The sequence below is a fragment of the Chiloscyllium plagiosum genome, chromosome 7, assembly GCF_004010195.1.
Source record: "Chiloscyllium plagiosum isolate BGI_BamShark_2017 chromosome 7, ASM401019v2, whole genome shotgun sequence".
Lineage (NCBI taxonomy): Eukaryota > Metazoa > Chordata > Chondrichthyes > Orectolobiformes > Hemiscylliidae > Chiloscyllium > Chiloscyllium plagiosum.
The window spans coordinates 89574055-89599717 of NC_057716.1; the positions used below are offsets into that span (position 1 = coordinate 89574055).

Sequence of the window (25663 nt, forward strand, 5' to 3'; positions counted from 1 at the left end):
ACCCTCCTCTAGCTTATCTCTCCACCCTTCAGGCTCTCTGCCTTTATTCCTGATGAAATGTCGATTTTACTGCTGCTCGGATGCTGCCTGTACTGCTGTGCTCTTCCAGCACCACTAATCCAGAAGCCAATGGATTGCCTGTCTCTCCAAATCAGTGTAAAAGATCTTATGGCATTATTTGAAGAAGCACAATTCTTCTGACTCCCATTTGCTATGTGCCTGTTGAATAGCTTAGATTGTGTTTTTAGGTTAAAAGTGCAATCCAGAATAATCATAGTCAAAGAGACATAAAGACATGTACAATGTATAAAAATGAATAGTACAGTCTCTTTAATGAACAATATCCTCAAAATTGAGTGACATATTTTCAGATCTCCTTGTGAAACAATGCTAATAACTTTATTTTAAAGCAAGTGCAGAGAATGCTGGTGAATCTCAGTGGGTCTGGCGATATCTGTGTGGAGAAAAACAGAGTTCATGTTTCAAGTCCAATATGATTCATCTTCCTGTTCAGTTTTGAAGAAGAATAACACCAGACTCAACATTAAATCTGTTTCACTCCATAGATGCAGCCAGGAGTGCTGAGTTTCTGCAGCATTCTGTACTTCAGATTTCTAGCATCTGCATAACATATTTTAAAACATACTTTTTCAATGGTGTATTGTGTTTTATTCAATTTTATTCATCATTGGAGATCTATAGCTAGATGCTCAATGCTTGAGCTGAAAGCCTACTTATCTACCTCTCTCTCTAGGCATCTCTCATCTGTTTTGGGAAACCGTTTTGATCATGGTGCAGAAGCTATTATGCCAACGTTGTTCAATCTTGTACCTAATAGTGCGAAAATCATAGCTACATCTGGTATAGCAGCTATAAGATTAATTATTCGAGTAAGTACACAAAATATGCACCTCTTTTTTGTATCACTTATATTTTTTTCCCTCTTTGAAGAATGTACAATTTCAGGGTTGTCTGTGTTCCCAACAAGTAAAATGTTATTTTCATGCAAATACTAATTTGTCCCAAATCTATTTTAGAAGCAAAACTCAATTTCTTGCAACATCAAACTACACTGGAAAGTTTTATTTGAATGTTTGTGTTGGTTTTCTGTTTCTTTTGAAACTACATTTCTGCATACAAGGCAGGTATTTTATTTGTAATGGTGCTGTTATGAAAAGCACCCATAAATTTTTGTATTCTGGATGCTTTTGCTATTGTAATTGCTCAGTCACCACTCTTACGATAATCTTCCTCTGGTTACTTTGTTTTAAACTGATCACCTATCAAAGCTGCTAATGAGAAAAACAGCTGTATTTATCAAATGTCTGGTTGTTTTAGCCATTTGGAAAAATGCATAAGCAGCTTTGAACTAAAGTCCAGTTCTTTATCGATGTTAGCGAACAGGTAGCATATTCTTAGCAATCCAATTAGGAACTATTGAAATTTTTGCTAAGTCATTTAAAGTTGCTCAGTGCTAATTGCTTTGTTTTGACATTGTGTAATTCAAATATTAATCTGCTAAACTGAATTAAGTAAAATATAAGTGTCCCATTGCTCCTTTGATATCCGAATTATTTAATAAAAGTGAGCAGCAGACTAAAATTCTAAATTCTGGTCACTTGATTTAGTGATACCATACCTTTCTCTCCCAAGTTCAGCAACAGCTGTGCTCCACATTATTACATTGTGGAAAAATCTGTTGGAGTATGCGGATGCCAAAAGAAAAAAATGAATTAGACTTGACTGTAGTACCCCCCTCAGTTGAACAGTTTACTAAAGAAGATCAAATAATCATGTTGAAAGAGGGAAAGTTTTCAACACGAGAATGGCAAGTTGGCAAGGTTTTTTGGAGACTGATTTGACCTCATAGGAATCGTATTCGACCAATGAAGTTAATGAACTCAGTGGAGGTGGGGGGAGCAAAAGAGATATAATTAAGGAGTAGGAGATTTGGGTCAAACTGATATTTACAATGAGATGGGAAGCCATAATTCACAAAAAGATGAATAATTGCAAAGACAAGTGAATAATATGACCAACTGGGCCAAATTTAAGTATTGTCGTATTCTTACGTAAAAGTGGTTAAAGAATGGATTTTTTTTGTTTGAAGAGGGGAGTGGCATGGAAAGAAAGAGACAAACGAGGTGGAGTTGACACTATAAGCAGTTCAACAGTGATGATGTCACATGGCAGAGCAGGCTTGCATGGCCAAATGGCCTACTCCTAAATCCTCCATTCGTAACTGATAAGCATAAGACAGGTTTAATATAAAATGTGCTGCTCATGCGTGAAGATGTGGTGTGCAGTTATATGCTAATCATATTTACTAAAAGGAACAGAAATAGGCCATTCAGCACTTTGGGTCTGATTTTGTTCGTGTTCTAAATTCCATATTCCCACCTATACCCAGAATCTTGAATTCTGGTTAGGCAAACAAATTAATCTAATTCCATCTTAAAATTATGTTTGTTATTAATTGTTTTTTAATAATGTCTTGTGAGTAGGTTTTTATTGCTAAAAATGGACTGGTGGTAAAACACGTCAAAAATAGAAAGTAGGTGAGGATTATATAGATCTGGGCACACATTTGAAGTAAAGGCTTTCAAATAACTTCACTCAGCTTGGATTTTTAGCTTCTGTTAGGAGTAGGAACACAGGTGTGTGAACGTGGAACTTCATGCTCGCAGTGGATTTCTACATTCCATCTGTGGGCTCTTTATTCCATTTTCTGAAAAGCGAAATGGATGTGGGTGATGTTGGGAGGGCGACTCACCCACTTGAGCTGCTTTTAGGGCCTATTAGGATCTGTTGTCGAAGGCTCACTGGGTTTTCCAGTCAGCTCTGGAGCTGGCTCAAAGGTAGAAGACAGAGGATGGTGGTGGAGGGCTGTTTTTCAGACTGGAGGCCTGTGACCAGTGGAATGCCAAAAGGATCGGTGCTGGGTCCGCTACGTTTCGTCATTTATATAAATGATTTGGATGTGAGCATAAGAGGTATAGTTAGTAAGTTTGCAGATGACACCAAAATTGGAAGTGTAGTGTACAGCGAAGAAGGTTACCTCAAATTACAACAGGATCTTGGGCAGATGGCGTTTAATTCTGATAAATACAAGGTGTTGCATTTTGAGAAAGCAAATCTTAGCAAGACTTATACACTTAATGGTAAGATCCTCGGGAGTGTGGCTGAGCAAAGAGACCTTGGAGTGCAGGTTCATAGCTCCTTGAAAGTGGAGTCGCAGGTACCTCGGATAGTGAAGAAGGTGTTTGGTATGCTTTTCCTTACTGATCAGATTACAGGAGTTGGGAGGTCATGTTGCGGCTGTACAGGACATTGGTTAGACTACTGTTGGAATATTGCGTGCAATTCTGGTTTCCTTCCTATTGGAAAGATGATGTGAAACTTGAAAGGGTTCAGAAAAGATTTAGAAAGATGTTGCCAGGGTTGAAGGATTTGAACTATAGGGAGAGGCTGAACAGGCTGGGGCTGTTTTCCCTGGAGCGTCGGAGGCTGAGGGGGTGACCTTATAGGGTTTACAAAATTATGAGGGGCATGGATAGGGTAAATAGGCAAAGTCTTTTCCCGGGGATGGGGAAGTCCAGAACTAGAAGGCACAGGTTTAGGGTGAGAGGGGAATGATATAAAAGAGACCTATGGGGCAACCTTTTCACGCAGAGGGTGGTACAATTGCAGCATTTAAGAGGCTGGGTATATGAATAGGAAGAGTTTGGAGGCTTATGGGCCGGGTGCTGGCAGGTAGGACTAGATTGGGTTGGGATATCTGGTCAGCATGGAAGGTTTGGATCGAAGGATCTGTTTTTATGCTGTACATATGTATGACTCCCAGGAGGCAGTGAGCGTGGTTTAGACACCCCGGTTGGCCGGACTTTGGGATCAGTGTTTCTCGTCAGGTTCGAGGCATTTCCAATCTGCTCATAAATCTGTATTTGAAAGCAGCATGTCATGGCTGTTATGTGATGTGATGTGACCCGTCATCCCAAGTCTCCACAATCGTGACCCAGTTCTTAAGGCTTTTTTCATTTTTTAAAAAATATTTGAGAGCCTGCCTCTGTTTTGAAGCGCCTTTGATCTTGCTTATTTGTTATTACAACCCATTGTTGCTTTTAAACTAGAGGGACTCTTTAAGCTTTCGAACTTTGAGAACTTACTTGGTATCCTGAACTGGACTCTGAGCCTGCCCTTTGAGCATTAATTGGACAATTTGGGGCAACTGTGTGTGTTGCCTATGGATTAGATTACTGCAGATAGATTAGATTACTTACAGTAGTGGAAACAGGCCCTTCGGCCCAACAAGTCCACATCGACCCTCTGAAGAGCAACCCACCCAGACCCATTCCCCTACATTTACCCCTTTACCTAACACTACAGGCAATTTAGCATAGCCAGTTCATCTAACCTGCACATCTTTGGACTATGGGAGGAAACCAGAGCACCCGGAGGAAACCCACGCATACACGGGGAGAATGTGCAAACTCCACACAGACAGTTGCCTGAGGCGGGAATTGAAGCCGGGTCTCTGGCGCTGTGAGGCAGCAGTGCTAACCACTGTGCCACCGTGCCGCCCACGTGCTGGCTGCTGCCCTCTACTGTTTAAACCTGAAGGTGGGGTCAGGTTTATAGCTTGCAGATTAATTGTGGACCCAGAATGTAATTTGCAGTCAAACTTAATCTTTTATTATTGTAATTCAGACGAGTAATTATTTACCTGAGTAACTTGTTTAGACCAGAATAGAAGTTGAGTGCATAAGAGTTCTTTATAATGCAGCTGCAAATCTATTCAGTAGTTGTATATAAATCTTCAGTTCATGCACTGTCATTACAATGTATACAGTAGCTTTAATGCTTTAGAATTTAAAAAGGGAACCATTTTGATCAGGAAAAGTAAGGCTCAGCCAAGATTTAACATTAATATCTGTCTCCCAGTAATCACTGGATAATTATAATAATACTTGCTATGTATTGAGTCTAATCTTAGAAAATCTTTTTCAGCATACACACTTCCATCGATTAATACCTATCATTTCAAGCAATTGTGCATCGAAGTCTGTGGCAGTACGGAGGTAAGCTTCAATTTGTGTTACATAACTGTGTTTGTGTAGTACTGATGAGGTGGAAAATCCAGAATAGTTTCAACCAGTTTTGGGGGTGAACAGTGAAAGATAAAAGAATTCAGTGTAGGTTGTGTTCTTGTGTCCCACTCTTCTCAGTGCCAGTTCAGGCCACCTTCAAAGGCTCAGATCAACTCGCTATTTAGACATGAGCTACCTTGCAAATTTAAATCTTTATTTACTGCAGTTATGCAGAGTAGGCAGAGGGTTCTTCATTGCACAGTTGTTTCAGGTCTTGGATAACCATGTCATCATTCTGCCCTGAAATAATCCTTCAAGCTGCTGCTGTTCCCAGTCTTGATCAACTCTGCTTTACCTGTCTATCTCTGTCAAAATCTACCCACAGATCACCTTGGCATTGGAGTCAAACAGAATTGATCAATCTGTGATCAGTGAGTTCCTTGGATTGTCTGATGGTTGACCATTTTATGCAAGTGAAATCCAAGCCTAGATTTGGTAGCTTCTCTGGCTGCTAGGCTGAATTCCTGCCTGTTTTGGGCAGAGATCAATTTTTTTTGGGTTGTGTTACATATTCAGTTGTTAAATTTGAAGAGCATTTGCAGACTAAGACCAGGTAGAAGTGGAGGATTGGGTCCTTTCCTAAAGAAAAAAACCTCTTTGGTTGTAACAAAAATTTAAATAATTTTTAGCATTCAGGAATATTTCATTAGTCATAATTAAGAAGATAGTTGCAGGGTTTTCACGAGTGAAAGAAAGAGGAATTGTATTACTTACTATTCCCAAGAAAAATAATAAAATGGGACCTCAAACACTGACGTGAGTATGATATTTATGAAGGGGAGAATCTCCAGTACAATAGGAAGATGTATATTTCCAAGCAGAGAGTTCAGATCATATGATGTCGGGCCTATCTTTGGATTGTGGTCATTATGTTGAGTAAGGATCCACAGCCTTCCTGGATAAGTTATGCTCTTAATTGAGAAGTTAAATTTACAGTTTAGAATTTGTTGGCATTTGAATCTTCAAACTTCTGTCTGATTCTGATGATTAGGTATTTGCTTTTTCAATGTGAAGAAGTTGATCAATTCCTGAATTTAATTCTTGTCAGAATTAAATAACTAAATGGGATTGAAATGCTTTCCCTTGGCTAATTCATTGTTAAACCTTAAATTTCATCCAGTCAAACTTCTAATAAAAACTAAAGTTTAAAAACAAATAGTGTTCCAATTTTGTATTTAAATTTGCATTAACAGTAATGTTTTCCATTGTCTACTTCATCTTATGATGATATTAGACTTGGAATCATAAACACCATACAGAAAATATTTAATTCGAATTAAAGTCTTCCTTATTCAAGTAGTATAACTGATGGTTTTTGTCAGGGCAATGGTGTAATTGTAGAAAATAATTTGTAATCATCTAATGCAGAACGTATCTTTGTTGCCTTCATGGAGAAACTTGGTACTGTAGACATTTTGTTGAGTCATCTTGTTGGCAGTGTTGTCATGGGATACTTAACTGTGTGAGACATTTCTTATGTCAATTTGTTTTATCTTCTAACTGTGAATATGGAATTTTTCACTTTCTGCACTAGTATTATTTCAAATATTTAAACATGAAAACATTTCCCACCGCACTTCCAAATTTTGACTTTTACAATTTGATCACCCTAAGTACTAAAATAATGGATTGGATCAAATTGTTTCACTGAGCTGAATTTCATTTTATGGAAGGATTTCATAACAGTTCACACTATTGTAAAACTAGCTACTTAATTCAGGATGCCACTGAAGAGAAGGCTGATACTGAGGAAATTAAAATAGTGTTGACTTTATTATGTGGATGTTACATCATATGCATAATAATTTCACTCTTCTGATGTGTCAATAGCATTCACCCTCTTCCCCCATAGATATCAGCCACAGATGTTTAAACCAGCGAAGATATTTTCAGATTTCAGGTACAGATTCAAACATAACTATGTCACACTACAATTATAAAGCATAAAAAGAGATACAGGAAAGGTCCCATACTTGGAAGAAGCAGAAAATTGATTTCAAATTGCAGATTAATCATGGAAAAAATAAATCTGAAAATTTCCTTCATAACTCTCCTCAATCTTCATCAAAGATATTCCACCCTGGAAATCAGTTTAGCGTATCCTTTGTACCCTTCCCCTATCTTTCAGCATGTGAGGAGACCAAAGGAACATATAGTATCCTAACTAAGCTCTCACCCCAAGCTGTATGCAAAGACACAATATTTTTGACAATATTTGTCGTTTTAACAGCATTCCAAAACAGATTCTTTGGTTCTCGATGTTGGTTTGCTCACTGACTTGGAAGGTTTGTTTTCAGACATTTTGTCACCATACTAGGTAACATCTTCAGTGAGCCTTTGAATGAAGCACTGATGGTGTAGCCTGCTTTCTATTTGTCTGTTTGGGTCTCCTTGGGTTGGTGATGTCATTTCCTTTGGTGACATCATTTCCTATGGCAATATCATTTCCTGATTTTTTTTCTCAGGGGGTGGTAAATGGGATCCAAGTCAATGTGTTTGTTGGTAGAGTTCCAGTTGGAATGCCATGCTTCTAGGAATTCTTGTGCATGTCACTGTTTGGCTTGTCCTGGGTTGGATGTGTTGTCCCAATTGACTTCAGACTGAAGATGTTACCTAGTATGGCGACAAAATGTCTGAAAACGAACCTTGCAGCTCAGGAAGTAAACCTACATCCAAAGCCTCAAACTGAGTTACAAATCTTCTTAAAACTTGCTAGTTTATTTGGCATTTATCACAGCATGGTGAGGCATCCCTGATCATAATAGGTGCTCTGTAAATGGAAGCCTTGCTTTATTTATTTATTAAAAATTCATACTTTTTCACTGGAGCTTGCAGAATACAACATCAGTAATATAATGGGTTTCTCCATAAAGCAGTGAAATGTAACATTGATAAATGTAGTTACTTTGCATTTTAGCTGATATTATGGGGTTTGAATTATTAAAAATAGCCTGGGTAGATTGGGATAATTTTCACTGTGGTTTAGGAGGTTGAGGGGTGACCTTACAGAGGTTTATAAGATCATGAGGGGCAGAGAAGGTGAATAGCAAGGCTCTTTTCCCAATAGTGGAGGAGTTCAAAACTAGGGGACATTTTTAAGGTGAGAGGAGAAAGTTTTAAAGATACTTTTTGAAGAATACCGAGGGACAACTTTTTTTTGTGTGGGGGAGAAATTAACTGCCAGAGGAAATGGTTGGACATGTACAGTTACAACATATAAAAGAAATTTGGATAAGTATGGAATAGGAAAAGTTTGGAAGTGTATGGGCCAATTGCAGGCAAGTGGGACTGGTTTAGTTTGGGAACATGGTCAGCATAGACTTGTTGGACTGAAAGGTCTGTTGCCATGCTGCATGACTCGGTGCCTGTAAATGGATTTAAATAATAAATGCTTTTAAGTTATACAATTATAGCAAATGTGTGAGATACTCTGTGACTGTCACTGTGAGATACTCTTATTCATTCTCAGGCTATAACCAACCTTATGAGGCATAATCTACGATAAACAATTTGAGTTTTGAAAATGCAACAGAAATAAAAGATTAATATATTTATTTGTAATATTTAGGCAATGACTATTACACTCAAGAATATTTTTATTTGCAAAATTAAACTTTTTTTCAACAGGCGTTCATTTGAATTTTTGGATCGGCTACTTCTGGAATGGCAAACACACTCACTAGAAAAGTAAGTAAATAGTCAAGGGGCTTTTCTGTGAAATAGGGTGTAACTTTTTTTTTGGTTGCAACTAAGTATATCTTAAAATGGAAGGAACCTTTTGAACTGCATCATACAGCAAAGCAAATTATACCTGAACAGAACTAAATTGTAGAGTCATTGATCATGGTTAGCATTGTAAGTACTTATGGTCAGACAAATATATTATTGAAAAAATATAGTCTTCAGACTAGTGGGCAACTTGGAGATTTAAAAAGTTTAAATAACGCAAGTGGCAAGATCATTGAATGTGGTAGCTATGCTGTTTCCATAGTAATCAAGGGAAAGCCTTTGAAAATGTATTCTCAGGCTTATTTTCCTCTTTTTGTTTTCAAAAGCTGTGGGAGATGAAACTGAAGTTGGGAGGGATTATGCTGCCTGATTGTAAATGTAATGATGGTTTATGCTGGATGATAATTTATGAAGTGGGATACATGAAATGTTAGTTTTGAGATGAGCCTCTTGTTATAATAATATTATCCTCTTTTGTTAGACATGTAACACTTTTGGCTGAAACAATAAAGAAAGGGATCCATGACGCAGATTCAGAAGCAAGACTGGAAGCTCGAAAGTAAGTTGTTTTTCAGTATGTAACTTCGCAGTAATGGATGTAAAATACTTTTGATATCTTTGCTATTAGCCAATCATGGAAGAATTGAATTTTGATTGCCAATAGTATTGATCATTTTATTTGCTACTTAGTTCAAATTTATCTTCTGTTTGAAGTACTGTTTTAGAATGTTATCTCTGTCTGAGATTAAGGTACATGTCCAGGAATTCGAAATATGGGACTGAAGTGTAATCAGTCCTGAAGGCTGATTTACCATTGTGAATAGCTCAAAAGTATTTAAATATTGGTGCCACTTCTCTCATTATTCATAAGAGATGTACTAGGAACTGTAATGTTTTGTTGGATGTGTCCAAACTATTACTTTTTGACTAACTTCTAAGATTAAGATCCAAGGCGCCAATTTCTTGATTAAGCTTCTTTCTTTCTTCTCTACTCATTTGACCGAGACAAACTTTTATGGTTGAAACAAATATACTTGCCAATACTACAAGTGTTCATGTATGTGTGCTATGATGATAAAGAACACAGTCAGAAAGGTTTTCTTGAGGTTTTACTCAGCAGAGAGTTGTTATTGTGGTAACCAAATGAAGGTAAAGTAATAAAATACCTGGAATTCTGCACACAAATAGAGAGATTACAGTTTGGGGAAGGCTAGTTTAAGCAGATTAGAGTCCATTCAAATTAAGGAGCTATTCAGGGAAAATTTTGTTGTGTTGGTAACTTTGCAGCATTCAGGCTGAGTTTGATGGTCCAACTGCTTTCACGTAAAGGTCCTGATGCTTCCTGTCACAAGGCAGCTTAAGGCTGCAGATGGATAATTTGTCTATTCCTCTGGACACTGTACTGGAGGTTAAATTTCTTCCAAAAACCTAAAAGAATTGTGTGCAGCGTCTGAAATAGTTGCAATCAGCAGACAGGATTCAAAAACTTACAATGCGATAAGGGCAAACTACTACAGATCCTGAAAATCATGGGATCCCGAGACAGATTTAAAGATAATGTTTCAAGTCTAATCTGACTCCTCTTTGGGGAAAGAAATAAAGGTAACTTCCCACATCTTTGTCTAAAGATGCTGTCCGACATGCTTAGATTCATGAACACTTTGATTTTAGTTCAAAACCGTACAAATCAGATAAGGAGATGGAGAAGAGAAGGAATACACTCTGGGACCCGGGTTCTCTGATCAGGGAGGAGGAAATCCCAGCTCCCCAAACCTGACTTTTCAAAATGGGTACAATACATCTGCTTTTTGGTCCAGCGGGTGGACTGGATTAAGAGTTGCACTATGCGACCTGGGAACAACCAAATTAGCTGCCAGTTTCTGAAGTGAGTTAGAACTTGAACGCTATGTCAAATTTGAGTCGTAGAGTCAGACAGCACGAAAATAACCCTTTGGTCCAACTCCTCTAAGTTTCCCCCAACTAAACTAGTCCCACTTAGCTGCAGTTAACCCATATCTCTCTGAACCTTTTCCTATTCATGTAGCTGTCAAAATGTCCTTTAAATGTTGTAACTGTATCTGCATCTTGCACTTCCTACGGCAGTTCATTCCACACACGAACCACTCTCTGTGTGAAAAATATTGCACTGACGTCCCTTTTTAAACCTTTCTCCTCTCGCCTTAAAAAAATTCCATAGTTTTGAACACCCCCACCCTAGAGAAAAGACCTTTGTTATTCGCTGTATCTATGCCCCTCATGATTTTATAAATTTCTATAAGATTACCTCGCAACCTCCTGTGTTCCTGTGGAAGAAATCCCAGCCTATCTAACCTTTCCTTATAACTCAAACCCTCCATTCCCATTATATTGAAGGTGGAACAGGCTTGGAAGGCCTACTCCTCCCACTTTTTGTGTTACCACACCTGGGATTAATTTAGTGAACCTACTCTTGATTTGCCTCCAGTAAATCTTTCCTTAGATAAGTGTATTATACCCTTCATAGTATTCCAGGTGTATCTGTCGAGTGCATTGTATGGCTTTAGCAAGACTTCCCTATTTTTGCTCTGTTCCATTCCTTTTGAAAGCAAGGCCAACATTCCATTTGCATTCATTATTGCCTTCTGCACTTGTTTGCCAGCTTTTTATGATTCATGCACAAAGTTTACCAAATAATTTTGAATTGTAGCTTTTTGCATTTTTTCTTCATTCAAATAACATTCATCTCTTTTTTATTCTTCCTGCCAAAGTGCATATTCTCACTTTTTTTCCCACCTTAAATTCGATCTGCCACTCATGAAACCTGTACATATCCCTCTGCAGAATTCTTCTGTGGCCTTCTAATCTAGTTTTGTGTCATTCATAATCCTGGCTAAATTGCATTCACTTCCGTAATGCACGCCATTAATATATGTTGTAAATTAATATGGTTCCACCTATGATCCCTGTGGCTCTCCACTTATTTCAGGTTACGATCCTGAAAAAGCCCACCTCCTCCTAACTATCTGTTATCTTTTAGTTAGAGTCATAGAGATATACAGCATGGAAACAGACCCTTCGGTCCAGCTCATCCATGCTGACCAGATATCCCAACCCAATCTAGTCCCACTTGCCAGCACCCGGCCCATATCCCTCCAAACTCTTCCTATTCATATATCCATCCAAATGCCTCTTAAATGTTGCAATTGTACCAGCCCCCACCACTTCCTCTGGCAGCTCATTCCATACACGTACCACCCTCTGCGTGAAAAGGTTGCCCCTTCGGTCTGTTTTATATCTTTCCCTTCTCACCCTAAACCTATGCCCTCTAATTCTGGACACCCTATCCCAGGGAAGAGACTTTGTCTATTTATCCTATCCATGCCCCTCATAATTTTGTAAACCTCAATAAGGTCAACCCTCAGCCTCCGACGCTGCAGGGAAAATAGCCCCAGCCTGTTCAGCCTCTCCCGATAGCTCAAATCCTCCAACCCTGGCAACATCCTTGTAAATCTTTTCAGAACCCTTTCAAGTTTCACAACATCTTTCCGATAGGAAGGAGACCAGAATTGCATGCAATATTCGAACAGTGATCTAACCAATGTCCTGTACAGCTGCAACATGACCTCCCAACCCCTGTACTCAATATTCTGACCGATAATGGAAAACATACTAAACGCCACCTTCACTATCCTACCTACCTGCGACTGCACTTTCCAGGAGCTATGAACCTACACTCCAAGGTCTCTTTGTTCAGCAACGCTGTTAAATCCTCTATCTATTGCTTTTCACGCTAGGGGCTCTTAACTTACTAAGTAGCATAATATGCAGTGCATAATCTTTAAATCCAAATATATTACATCCTTAGCTTGTCCTTTATCCTGCTTGTTACTTCCTCAAAGAATTCTAATAAAGTTATCACGCGTGATGTTCCCCTTTGTGAAGCCATGCTGACTCTGCTTGATTAAGTTATGTGTTTCTAAGTGGTCTGCTATTTCATCTTTTATAATAGACTGTAACATTTTCCAAATAACATGGTAAGCTAATTACCTGTTGTCATTTCTCGTTCCTTTTTAAATAACAGTGTAATGTTGACAGTTTTCCAATTCTCTGGCACCTTGTCGGAATCGAAGGATTATTGGATGATTACTACCAATGCATCTGTTGTCTTTATTGCTACTTAGGACGCATCCTAGGATACTAAAGTATCATGTTCAGGGTCCTAACTGGGTTTTAGCCCCATCAATTTCCTTGATGCGTTATCTCCATTTAATAGTTACTGTGTTTATTTCCTCTGCCCTTTTTTGCCCTTGATTATTCAGTATTTTTGGAATCCTATTAGTGTTTTCTACCATGAAGACTGATGCAAAATATTTATTCAAATCCTCTGCTAGTTCCTGGTTTCCCATTATTGTTTCCCTAATCTCATTCACTAAAGGACCTATGTTCCCTTTGGCCTTTCTCTTTGGTTTTATATACTTAAATAACCTCTTGCTGTTTGTTGTATTATTATTTGCAAGTTTACCCTCAAAATTTATTTTTTTTCCCTTTTTATAATTTGCTTGAACCCTTTTGTTGATTTTTACAAGTTGCCCACTTCTCTGACTTACCATAACAAAACAAAGAACTGCTGATCCTTGGGATGTGAAACCAAAGGAGAAATTGTTGAGAGACCCAGCAGGTCTGACAGCATCTGCGGGGAGAAAGCAGAGTTAACATTTTGAGTCTGGATATCCGTTATCACATTAATGATGAGTCACTGGATCCGAAATTTTAACTCTTTCTCCCCACAGATGCTGCCAGGCCTGCTGGCTTTCTCCAGTGATTTCTGTTTTTGCCTCTGACTTAACATGAATCTTTGCCACATTGTATGTTTTGCCTATTCTTATGCTACCTTAAATATCCATGTATATCCATCATTGGCCTATCTCCTTCCTCGAATCCTTCTTTCTCAATAATGTTTGTTATGAGCCATAAACTGTTTTCTTAAACATCTGTCTTCATTCCTCAACCATCTTTGCTGCTAAACTTATTTCCAAGTCCACTCCAGCTCGTTCTGATCTCATTCTTCTGTAATTTCCCTTATTTTAGTTAGGTATAGTTGTTTCTGACCAAAGTTTTTCCCTCTCGAACTAAATGTTAAATTCTACCAAGTTATGGTCACTGTTTTCTTGGAGATAGTTTACTCTCAGATATTTATTAAACCTGCCACATTACACATCACCAGACCTACAGATATTGTTCACTGCAACTGTCCTGAATACAATCTGAATTCTTCTTCTTGGCTAATATTGCCAATCTGACTTTCCCAATCTACTTGAAAATTAAAGTCACCCAAGATTAATGTTGTGTCTTTTTCACGATTTATACGCTGTCCTCCTACGTAACTATTATTAAAAAGCCTATAGACTACTCCTACCAGTGTTGTCTTCCCCTGTTATTTCCTACCCTCCACCCTTATGGATTCTACACCTTCAGATCCAAGACCTTTGTTATAGAGATCTGAAAAGCAATAAATGGCATTCAGTATTTTTGATTGAGTTAACAGTTTTAATTCTCAAACTTGTGCTGAATTGATTTATGTATTACTGTTAATGATTTTTTTCCAACATTTAAAAAAAAAGTCTTTTCTCCCCTCATTGACAAGTAGCACTACCTGGTCAAGAGAGCAGGGAACTGGTTATCTCCCTGTCTCTGGCAATGCGATGGTTGTAGCAGTGAGACAGAAGACACCTGCAAGCTGTGCGAAAGATTCTCTCCTTTTCGCCCCTTATGTCACAGGCAGCTTGGATCCTTATAATTTGGCAAATAAGAGATGTGTTGTGTACCTCGTTATACCAAGAGCAAGCACATTAAACCATCCTCTATATTTGTTTTTCTAATTGTGAAAGAGCTAGAATTTTCCACAGTGGGACTTTGTTTATAGAACTAACCTAAAAACTGTTGTCTGCAGCTTTTTGGCCATCAAATTTAGTGCTATCTGTTCTTTTCCTAATTTGATGTTTTATTTGATATGTAATTGTCACTAAGTTATGTAGACTATATGCTGACATTTTACAATACTACGTTAAGTTTGACAATTTCATACATGAACCAGGTCCTCCCTTTCCTTTGCCTATTTCAGTTTTTCTCCTTCTTTGCTCTCTGACAGTAACCTATCTGCTCTAGGGACGGACTTTGTTTCTCTTCTTGCTTCTTCGCCTTTGGCCTTACTCTGTGACCCTGTAAGACTAACTCTTTTGTTATTCAATCTCATATTTTTCACCCAATCACACACCTTCCTTTGTCCTTGTCCCACCCACTCTCACTCAAATATATTACATCTGTATTACCATTGCATCTCTAGTACTCTTGCAGAACAGGCTCAGTAGACTGACTGGCCTATATCCATTTCTATTCCTTATGATCTATCTCTAAATACGGAGTTCTAATGAAAGATCGGCAACCTGAAATGTTAGGTCTGTTTCAGTCTCCACAGATGTTGTCTGACCTGCTGAGATGTTCCAGCATTTTCTGTTTTTATTGCAGTATATGCTGATCTAGTATTCATCTGTCTTTCATATTTTTAGAGTGTATTGGGATTTTCACAGTCACTTCAGTAGAGAGGCTGAAATATTGTTTAATTCGTTGGAGCCTGCCTACCAGAAACCTCTGCAGTCTCATTTGAAAAACTCAGACAGCATTGTTTCCTTGCCACAGTCTGATCGCTCGTCATCCAGCTCACAAGAAAGCCTAAAGTAAGAACTATGATGTACTTGAATTCTAAGCTTAACAGTACAATATAATAGCTGTGCCTACAATTCCATGAAGACAATGTTCTCATAACATTGGTCCAAGTAAAATTACCATATTATTTACGTGATTATGTACAAGTGGGATAGTATCTTGTCACCTCACATTGTGTTCCTCATTTACAGTGGAATTTGAATTCTCTACCTTGTGAGAATTGGCAATGTATTATGTATGCAAAAACCTATTGGGTCTAATTCCTGTTACAATCTATCTTTCTAGTCGCCCCCTGTCTACAAAACGCAGTCCTACTGGAAGCACTGTATCACGAGGTAAGTGGGGACCTTGTTTTTAATTTACATCAATCAGCATAAAGTGGAGTGGTGTGGTATCTGAAATAATGGAAGTGATCATTCCAACCCACAACTTGCTTTTGAGGAAGCTAATTTTCACACTGTCCTTCCCCTCCCTCCCCCACCCAAAAAAAGAAAAAAACATTGTCTTCAGGTTCCCTTTCTGCCCCCAAACCATAACTCACTCTTGACAGATTTTTAGTTTGACAATAATTTGTGAAAACGAGGATTTCCTTCCAGTGACTATCTGGATATTTTCAGGTCCTGCCAGCAATTTTAACATTGATTGAGATATCGTCCCAACTTGTATGTGTTGCTTTTAGTTTAAATCAATTAAATTTGGTTGAACGTGTCCATTAAAAGTTTTGTGTTAATCCCTTCAGTCTGAGTGGCATATTTGTTTCGAGCTCGACAAGCATATGTTGCCGGATAAGACTAAGCCACTCAGTTAAACACTAATGTAAAACTTTGTTATCAAAGAAGATCATGTACATATGATAGTTAAAGGCTGTTAAAGCAAGGAAAAGGCATAACAGTTACACTTATCAAAAAGATCAAGTGACTTGGATTCCCAGTCAAGAACAGCAAAGCCTCTTCCTTCTTCCCTGACTACCTGAAAAAAAATGAAAGAACCATGGATGCTGTAAATTGGAAACAAAAGCAGGTTGCTGGCAAAGTTCAGCAGGTCTGGCAGTATCTGTGATGAGAAATCAGACTTAAGGTTTTGGGTCTGAGGAAGGGTCACCGGACCCGAAATGTTAAGTTTGATTTCTGTGCACAGATGCTGTCAGACCTACTGAGCTTTTTCAGCAACTTATTTTTGTGCCTGACTAACTGTCTCTCCTGCTTCTTACCTACCACAAAAAAAAACCTCAATTTTGATGTTGACAGAAAAATTACTAATTAACTGCCCCAAACTCTAGCATGGTTGTTTTTGCTTGATCTAATACACAGGCCAGCCTTCTGTTTTATCTGAGAATCCTCTATACAGGCATGCAAAACAAAACTTCCACAATGCTTATCTTAGATTCTCTTTTGGATCAACCACCTCCCCTTAATTAAAATTGTTAATTCAATTTTCTTGTGATGTAGTAATAGTTAATTTAATTTGACCTTTTATATCTATGTAAATTGCCTTAAACATAAGATAATGGGCCATTTTCTCATGACTGCAAAAGCTCTTAGAATGGACATGTATGTTTGTGTTTCATGGTGCAAGGGCAAGGTTTCTGATAAAATTGAGTTTTTTTTTTACCCACACAAGGTTAAGTTGCAAGATAAGAGCTCACTGTCTCAGAGTTAGTATATTGGCGTGGATAGAGAACTGGTTAATGGATGGAAAAGTGAGTGGGGAGAATGGGGGTTCTTTCTCAGGTTGGTAAGCTGTGACCAATGGGGTTCCACAGAGATCAATGCTGGGACTGTAGCTGTTTATGATATATTAATGAATTCGAGGAAGGAAATGAGTTTTTTCTGGAGACAACTTTGCAGATGACATTAAATAAGTGGGAAGGCAGGTTGTGAGTGAGATATGTAGAGATATTGATAGGTTAACTGAGTGGGTAAAAATTTGGCAAATAAAGTGTGAAAGTGTGAAGTTGTTCATTTTGGAAGAACAGAATATTATTTAAATGAAGCAAAAATACATAAGGCTGGAACACAGAGACTCGGGAGCACTTAGAGTCAGACAGCATAGAAATAGACCTTTGTCTAACTTGTCTGAGCCGAACAGACATCCCAATCTGACCGAGTCCCATTTGCCAGTATTTGGCTCATATCCCTCTGAACCATTCCTATTTATATACCCATCCAAATGCCTTTTAAATGTTATAATTGTACTTGCCTCCACCACTTCCTCTGGCAGCTCGTTCCATAGGTGCGTCACCCTCTGTGTGAAAAAGCTACCCCATAGGTCCTTTTTTAATCTTGGCCCTGTCATTTTAAACCTATGCCCTCTATTTTTGGACTCAGCCACCCTTGGAAAAAGTACTTGGCTGTTTATCCTATCCATGACCCTCGTGGTTTTATAAACCTCTATAACGTCATCCATCAGTCTCTGATGCTCCAGAGAAAAGCCCCAGCTTATTCACCCTTTTCATTGGAGGCAGTTCAGGGAAGATTCACTAGGATGATTCCTGGGACGGAAAGATTGTGTTATGAGCATTGACTAAAAATGTTGGAGACTCTACTCCCTAGACTTCAGAAGAATGAATGATGATCTCATTGAAGCATGTAGGATTTTTAAGGGGCTTGATAGGATAAATGTTGAGAAGATGCTTTCCATCTGGGGCGAGTCTAGGATCAAAGGTCAGAATCTCAGAATTAGTACTGATTTAAAACTGAGATGGGGAAGAATTTCTTGAGGGTTGAGCGTCTTTGGAACTACTTGCCATAGAGAGCTATGGGGTCCAAGTCCTCGTGTGCATTTAAGGTTGAGGGTTTGCCAGGAAAATGGATGTGAGGAATGTCGGATTAGCCACGAACCTATTGAATTGCAGAACAAACTCGAGGGCTGAATGGCCTTTTCCTGATTTTATTTCTTATGGTCTTACGACCTTGGAAGACAAACAAGATCTTGTAAAGTAGGCAGTTTATGAAATTATTCAAACTGGTATCAAGTTCAGTGTCGACAAGCGAAAAATGATCTGCCTCACTAAAATGTTAATACTTGCTGAAACAAAATTCATAGAGCCGTGGAGTTGCCATATGATTTACTACTCATTATATCTGAACAACTTGAAGAAACACTGCACAGAATGGAAACTTTTGTCCAACTCGTCCATGCTGACCAGATATCTTAACGTAATCTAGTCCCATTTGGCAGCACTTCCCATATCCCTCTAAACCCTTCCTATTCATATACCCATCAAGATGCCTTTAAATGTTGTAATTGTACCAGCCTCCACCACTCCCTCTGGCAGTTCATTCCATACATGCACCACTCTCTGCATGAAAAAGTTGCCCCTTAAGTCCCTTTTAAATTTTTCCCCTCTCAACCTAAACCTATGCCGTCTAGTTCTGGACTTCCTCACCCCAGGGAAAAGACCTTGTCTGTTTACCCTATCCATGTCTCTCATGATTTTATAAACCTCAATAAAGTCACCCCTCAGCCCCCAATGCTTCAGGGAATACAGCCCCAGCTGATTCAGTGCCTCCCAATAGCTCAAATCCTCCATCCCTGACAACATTCCTGTAAATCTTTTCTGAACCCTTTCAAATTTCACAACATTCTTCCGATAGGTTGGAGACCAGCATTGCACAAAATGTTCCAAAAGTGGCCCAACCAATGTCCTGTACAGCAGCAACATGACCTCCCAACTCCTGTACTCAAATACCGTGACCAATAACGGAAAGCACACCAAATGCTGCCTTCGCTATCCTATCTACCTGTGACTCCAGTTTTAAGGAGTTGTGAACTTGCACTACAAGGTCTCTTTGTTCAGCAACAGTCCCCAGGACTTTACCATTAAGTGTATACGTCCTGCTCTGATTTGCCTTTCCAAAATGTAGCTCCTCACATTTATCTAAATTAAACTCCATCTGCCACTCCTTAGCCCATTGATAAAGATCCTGTTGTACTCTGAGGTAACCTTTTTCGCTGTCCACTACACCTCCAATCTTGGTGTCATCTGCAAACTTACTTTCCGTCCTATGTTCATTTATATAAATATGAAAATCAGTGGACCCAGCACTGATCCTTGCGGCACACCACTGGTCACAGACCTCCGGTCTGAAAAGCTACCCTCCACCACCACCACTCCCTGTCTGCTACCTTCAAGGCAGTTCTCCCTGTATTCCATGAGATCTAACCTTGCTAATGGGTCTTCCATGAGGAACTTTGTCAAATGCCTTACTGAAGTCCATATAGCTCATATCCACTGTACTGCCCTCATCAATCCTCTATGTTACTACTTCAAAAAACTCAATCAAGTTCGTGAGACATGATTTCTCGCGCACAAAGCCATGTTGACTATCCCTAATCAATCCTTGCCTTTCCGAATGCATATAAATCCTGTCACTCAGGATTTCCTCCAACAATTTGCCCACCACTTATCTGTAGTTCCCTGGCTTTTCCTTACCACTTTTCTTAAATAGTGGCACCATGTTAGCCAGCTTTCAGTCTTCTGGTATCTCCCCAGTGACTATTGATGATACAAATATATCAGCAGGGGGTGCAGCAATCACTTCCCTAACTTCCCCCAAAGTTCTAAGGTACACCTGATCAGGTCCTAGGGATTTATCTACTTTTATGCATTTTAAGACATCCAGCATGCTTTTGGACGCTTTTCAAGATGTCACCATCTATTTCCCCACATTCGGTATCTTTCATGTACTTCTCCACATAAACACTGATGCAAAATACTTATTTAGTATCTCCTCCATCTCCTGTGGTTCCAGACATAGCCTGCCTTGCTGATCTTTGAGGGGCCCTGTTCTCTCCCTAGTTACCTTTTGTCCTTAATATATATATAAGATCCCTTTGCATTCTCCGTAATCCTATTTGCCAAAGCTATCTGATGTCCTCTTTTTGCCCTCCTGATTTCCTTCTTTAGTATACATCTCTGGCCTTCATATTCTTCTAAGAATTCACTGGATCTCTGCTGTCTGTACCTGACATATGCTTCCTTTTTCTTAACCACAATCTCAATTTCTCTAGTCATCAAGCATTTCCTATACTTACCAGCCTTGCCTTTCACCTGAACAGAAATATACTCTCTCTGGACTCTCATTGTCTCACTTTTGAAGGCTTCCCATTTTCTAGTCATCCTTTTACCTGTGAATACCTGCCCCCATATTCCTGTCTAATACCATAAAAATTGGCCTTTCTCCAATTTTAGAACTTCAACTTTTAGACCTGGTCTGTCCTTTTCCATCACTATTTTAAAACTAATAGAATTGGGGTCACTGGCCCCAAAGTGCTCCCCCATTGACACCTCAGTCCCTTGCCCTGCCTTATTTCTCAAGAGTAGGTCACTTTGCACCTTCTCTAGTAGGTACATCCCATGTTGAATCAGAAAGTTTTCTTGTACACACTTAACAAATTCCGCTCCATCTAAACCCTTAATACAATGGCAGTCCAAGTCTATGTTTGGAAATTTAAAACCCCCTACCGTAATTACCCTATTATTCTTGCAAATAACTGAGATTGCCTTAAAAATTTGTTCCTCATTTTCCTCTTGACGATTTGAATGGGGGTGGGGGGGGGTTAAATGGGGGTGTCTGTAATACAATCTCAATAAGGTGATTATCTCCATCTTGTTTGTCAGTTCCACCCAAATACATTCCCTGGATGTGTTCCCAATAAGTCCCCCCGTGACTTCTGTCCTTTGTATTGCATTTGTATCCTGCAACGTTAAGCTGCCAGTTATAGAGTCATAGAGATGTACATTGAAGCAGACCCTTTGGTCCAACCCGCCCATGCCGACCAGATACCCAACCCAATCTAGTCCCACCTGCCAGAACCCGGCCCATATCCCTCCAAACTCTTCCTATTCATATACCCATCCAAATGCCTCTTAAATGTTGCAATTGTACCAGCCTCCACCACTTCCTCTGGCAGCTCATTCCATACACGTACCACCCTCTGCGTGAAAACGTTGCCCCTTCGGTCTTTTTTATATCTTTCCCCTCTCACCCTAAACCTACGCCCTCTAGTTCTGGACTCCCTGACCTTAGGGAAAAGACTTTGCCGATTTACCCTGTCCATGCCCCTCATAATTTTGTAAACCTCCATAAGGTTCCTGTTCAGCCTCTTCCTATAGCTCAAATCCTCCAACGCAGGCAACATCCTTGTAAATTTTTTCTGAACCCTTTCAAGTTTCACAACATCTTTCCGATAGGAAGGAGACCAGGATTGCATGCAATATTCCAACAGTGGCCTATCCAATGTCCTGTACAGCTGCAACATGACCTCCCAACTCCTGTACTCAATACTCTGACCAATAAAGGAAAACATACCAAATCTATCCATCCCTGAGCCATGTCTCTGTAGTTGCTAAATATCCGAGTCCCATGTTCCTAACCAAGCGCTGAGTTCATCTGCCTTCCCTGTTATTGCATTCAAGGACATGAAGTTTACCTTATCAGTCCTACCTTGTTCTCTGCTTTGTTCTTAACTGCCTGACTTGCTCCTTTTCCCAACTGTACCAGTCTCAGATTGATCTCTTTCCTCACTATTTCCCTGGGTACCACCCGCCCCAACTTATTAGTTTAAATCCTCCTAAGCAGCTTTAACAAATCTCCATGCCAGTATATTAGTCCCCTTCCAATTCAGGTGCAATCCGTCCTCCTTGTATGGGTCACTTCTACCCCAGAAGAGATTCCAATGATCCAAAAATGTGAATCCTTCTCCCATGCAGTAGCTCCTCAGCCACGCATTAATCTGCTCTATCCTCCTATTCCAACCTTCACTCCCTCTTAGCACCAGGCATAATCCAGATTTTACTACTCTCGAGGACCTCCTTTTTAAATTCCCACCGAACTTTATATACTCTCTCTCTCTTCAGAATTTCATCCTTTTCCCTTCCTGTGTTGTTAATTCCAATGTGTATAAAGACCTCCTGGTTCTTCTGCACCCTCTGTGAGACATGCTTGATCCTGGCACCCAGGGAGGCAACCCACCAATCTGATTTTTCGCTGCCAGCTGCAAGAGTCCCCCATTACAATCCATCACTTAGAACTTGACCTCCCCTTCATTACATCAGCGCCATTCTCAGTACCAGAAGCTTGGCTGTTCATGCTACATTCCCCTGAGAGTCCATCACAACCTATATTTTCCAAAACAGCATACTTGTTTGAGATGAGGATAGCCATAGGAGACTCCTGCCCTCCCTGCCTACCAGTCCTACCTTTCCTGAAGTTAACCCATCTACCTGACTGTATCTATAGCTTTTCTCCCTTCATATAAGTGCCATCCATCACACCCCCAGCTCCTGTAAATTCCTTATTGCCTTTAACTACCGCTCCAAACTGATAAGTTTCGCAGCCAAAGACATAATCATCATTAACATACAAACTCTCCCTAAACTCCCACATCCCACGGAAAGAGCACATCACTGTACTAAAAGGTTTGCTCCTTCACCAGACCCAGAAAATAGCACTGCCTTATTGTCTTAAGAAAACAGTTCTCCAGGCTAACTTAATACTTATGTCGTATATTTTTTTAAATTTAATCAAGAAACAGATCTCAATAAACATATAATTAAGAAAAACACCCACTCTATTCACTATTGGAAAATTACAGCAAAGCTACACTTAAACACTATGCACTTATCTCTTCCTGTGCTGTGAGCTCTCCCACACAAGCTCCTCCAAGATCAGCTGTGAATTTCGCTTTTTGTTAATTTTTCCTAGACACACTCCGATGTCCAGAGATACTTGGACTCAAACAGTAAAGGCACTAACTGTGCAGATTCACTGCTGTGTCAAATAGCAGTAAAGGTTTCTCTCTCTGACCATGTGGTCACTGCCTTTATCTGTCTGTCTGTCTTTTTAAAGTGCTGTTGTTTTGATCTTTTGTCCCACTTAAGTTCCAAAACAATGCAATGCAACAATTGCTGCTCCTAGATTTCGAGGAAATCACCTCCAACTCCTAAAATACCTCAAAATAAGAGCAGCTCTTACACCAACAGTTTTTTCCAGTCCTTTATCTTGGATTACCCAGAATCCTTTTGTGCCTTTCAAAATCACGTGAAAGTCGAAATCGCTGTATTCTAGTTAAATACTTTTGAAGCAGAGTCACTGTTGTAATGTAGGAAATGTAGCAGCCATATTGTGCAGGTGATTTCCTGCAAATAGGTAAAGTGATATAGACTAGACAATCTGCTTTTGTGGTATTGATTGAGGAATGAATATCGACCAGGACACTGAAATAAAAACAGAATAATGTGAATGCTGGAGATATCAATTAAAAACAGGAAGAGCTGGAAACACTCAGCAGGTGTGGCAAAATTTGTGAATAGAGAAGGAGTTGAAGAATGAGTCAAGTATGGCTCTTCAAGTTCCAAAGAGGAATCTTATTGGGTTCAATATTAATTCTGTTTCTCTCTCCACATATGCTGCCACTCCTGCTGAGTTTCTCCAGCACTTCCTCTTTTTATATTAGCCGGGATGTCATGAATAACTTCCATGCTCCTCTTTGAAATACTGCAATGAGGCAGTATTTTAGAGAAGAAAGTGAGGTCTGCAGATGCTGGGGATCAGAGCTGAAAATGTGTTGCTGGAAAAGCGCAGCAGGTCAGGCAGCATCCAGGGAACAGGAGAATCGACGTTTCGGGCATAAGCCCTTCTTCAGGAAGTATTTTAGAGAGCCCATGAGGCCTTGGATTAGCATGTTACACAAATGGCAGCACCCCTTTAAGTGCTGAACTGGCATTGTAACCTAAAGTTTGTGCTCCAGTCTCTATAATGGGACTTGAATCCAAAACATTCGGTATTGGGCAATAAATGCTATCCACAAGTGCCACGTGCAAGTTGGAGATATAAGTAAGCATAATATTGAAGCATGTTGTTTGATTAATTAACCTGAGGTCAGTGTTGAACGTATGAGTTTTTTGCTTAAACTGAGACAGTAACATGCATTAACAGGAGATGGTGGTGTAGGGATAATGTCACTGGTTTCATAATCTAGATGTCTAGGTCCGTGTATTGAGCATACTGATTCAATTCCCACCATTTTAAATTATATCGATGAATCTGGATTTGAAAGCTTGTTCCAGTAAAAGTGAACATGAAACTATTTATGAATTATTGTGAAAGCTTATCTAGTTCATTAATGGCTTTTAGGGAATCTATCACCTTTACCTGGGCTAGGTAAATCACTGCCCCATACGAGGCAATGTAGCTGACTTTTCACTGCTGTCTGAAATGGTTGAGAAATCAAAGTAGCTCATCCTTATTGTGCAAGGGATAAATAATAGGTTATGTAACTTTTTTTTTAAAACCATGAGAGATGTGAGGCATTTAAGATAATTGTAGAGAAAAAAAAACACAAGCAACAAGTGAGCAGTGGGACACATTTATGGTTTAGACAAGTGCCTGGCAGGGGTTCTTTACACAGATTGATTAACAGCTGAAATTGTTGCCAGAAATGAAATGCAATTCATTTTAAGATGTCCCTTGATCATATAATTATGCTGTGGTTGTTATTCTCGAAGGCTGAGGTCAAATGGATTGAAGATGCAGTTGAATAAAACCTATCTTGTGGGATCAAATCTTTGAGTAGTATGTTAATTTTATTAACTTGCAATTGTTGCAAATAGAGGATTGTTCTGTAGCATGGGCAAATTTCAGGTTCAGCCTTCTGTCCATAAATCATCCAGAGGCATGCATAGAACATAGAACATAGAAAAATACAGCGCAGTAAAGACCCTTGATGTTGTGCCGATCCAAGCCCACCTAACCTACACTAGCCCACTGTCCTCCATATGCCTATCCAATGCCCGTTTAAATGCCCATAAAGAGGGAGAGTCCACCACTGCTACTGGCAGGGCATTCCATGAACTCACGACTCGCTGAGTAAAGAATCTACCCCTAACATCAGTCCTATACCTACCACCCCTTAATTTAAAGCTATGCCCCCTTGTAATAGCTGACTCCATACGTGGAAAAAGGTTCTCATGGTCAACCCTATCCAAACCCCTAATCATCTTGTACACCTCTATCAAGTCACCACTAAACCTTCTTTTCTCCAATGAAAACAGCCCCAACTGCCTCAGCCTTTCCTCATAC

General features: G+C 39.4%; 1 protein-coding gene across 1 annotated transcript in view; it reads left to right on the forward strand.

Moving 5' to 3' along the window:
• Positions 1-25663, forward strand: part of clasp1a (cytoplasmic linker associated protein 1a) — a gene marked incomplete at its 5' end in the record, with an annotated part of 162130 nt that overhangs the window by 11526 nt on the left and 124941 nt on the right. Inside the window, 6 exons of the mRNA XM_043694200.1 lie at positions 755-890; positions 5008-5078; positions 8775-8834; positions 9358-9435; positions 15422-15589; positions 15864-15913. Of these exons, the coding sequence (XP_043550135.1) occupies positions 755-890; positions 5008-5078; positions 8775-8834; positions 9358-9435; positions 15422-15589; positions 15864-15913 (563 nt within the window). The remainder of the gene's footprint in view (positions 1-754; positions 891-5007; positions 5079-8774; positions 8835-9357; positions 9436-15421; positions 15590-15863; positions 15914-25663) is intronic.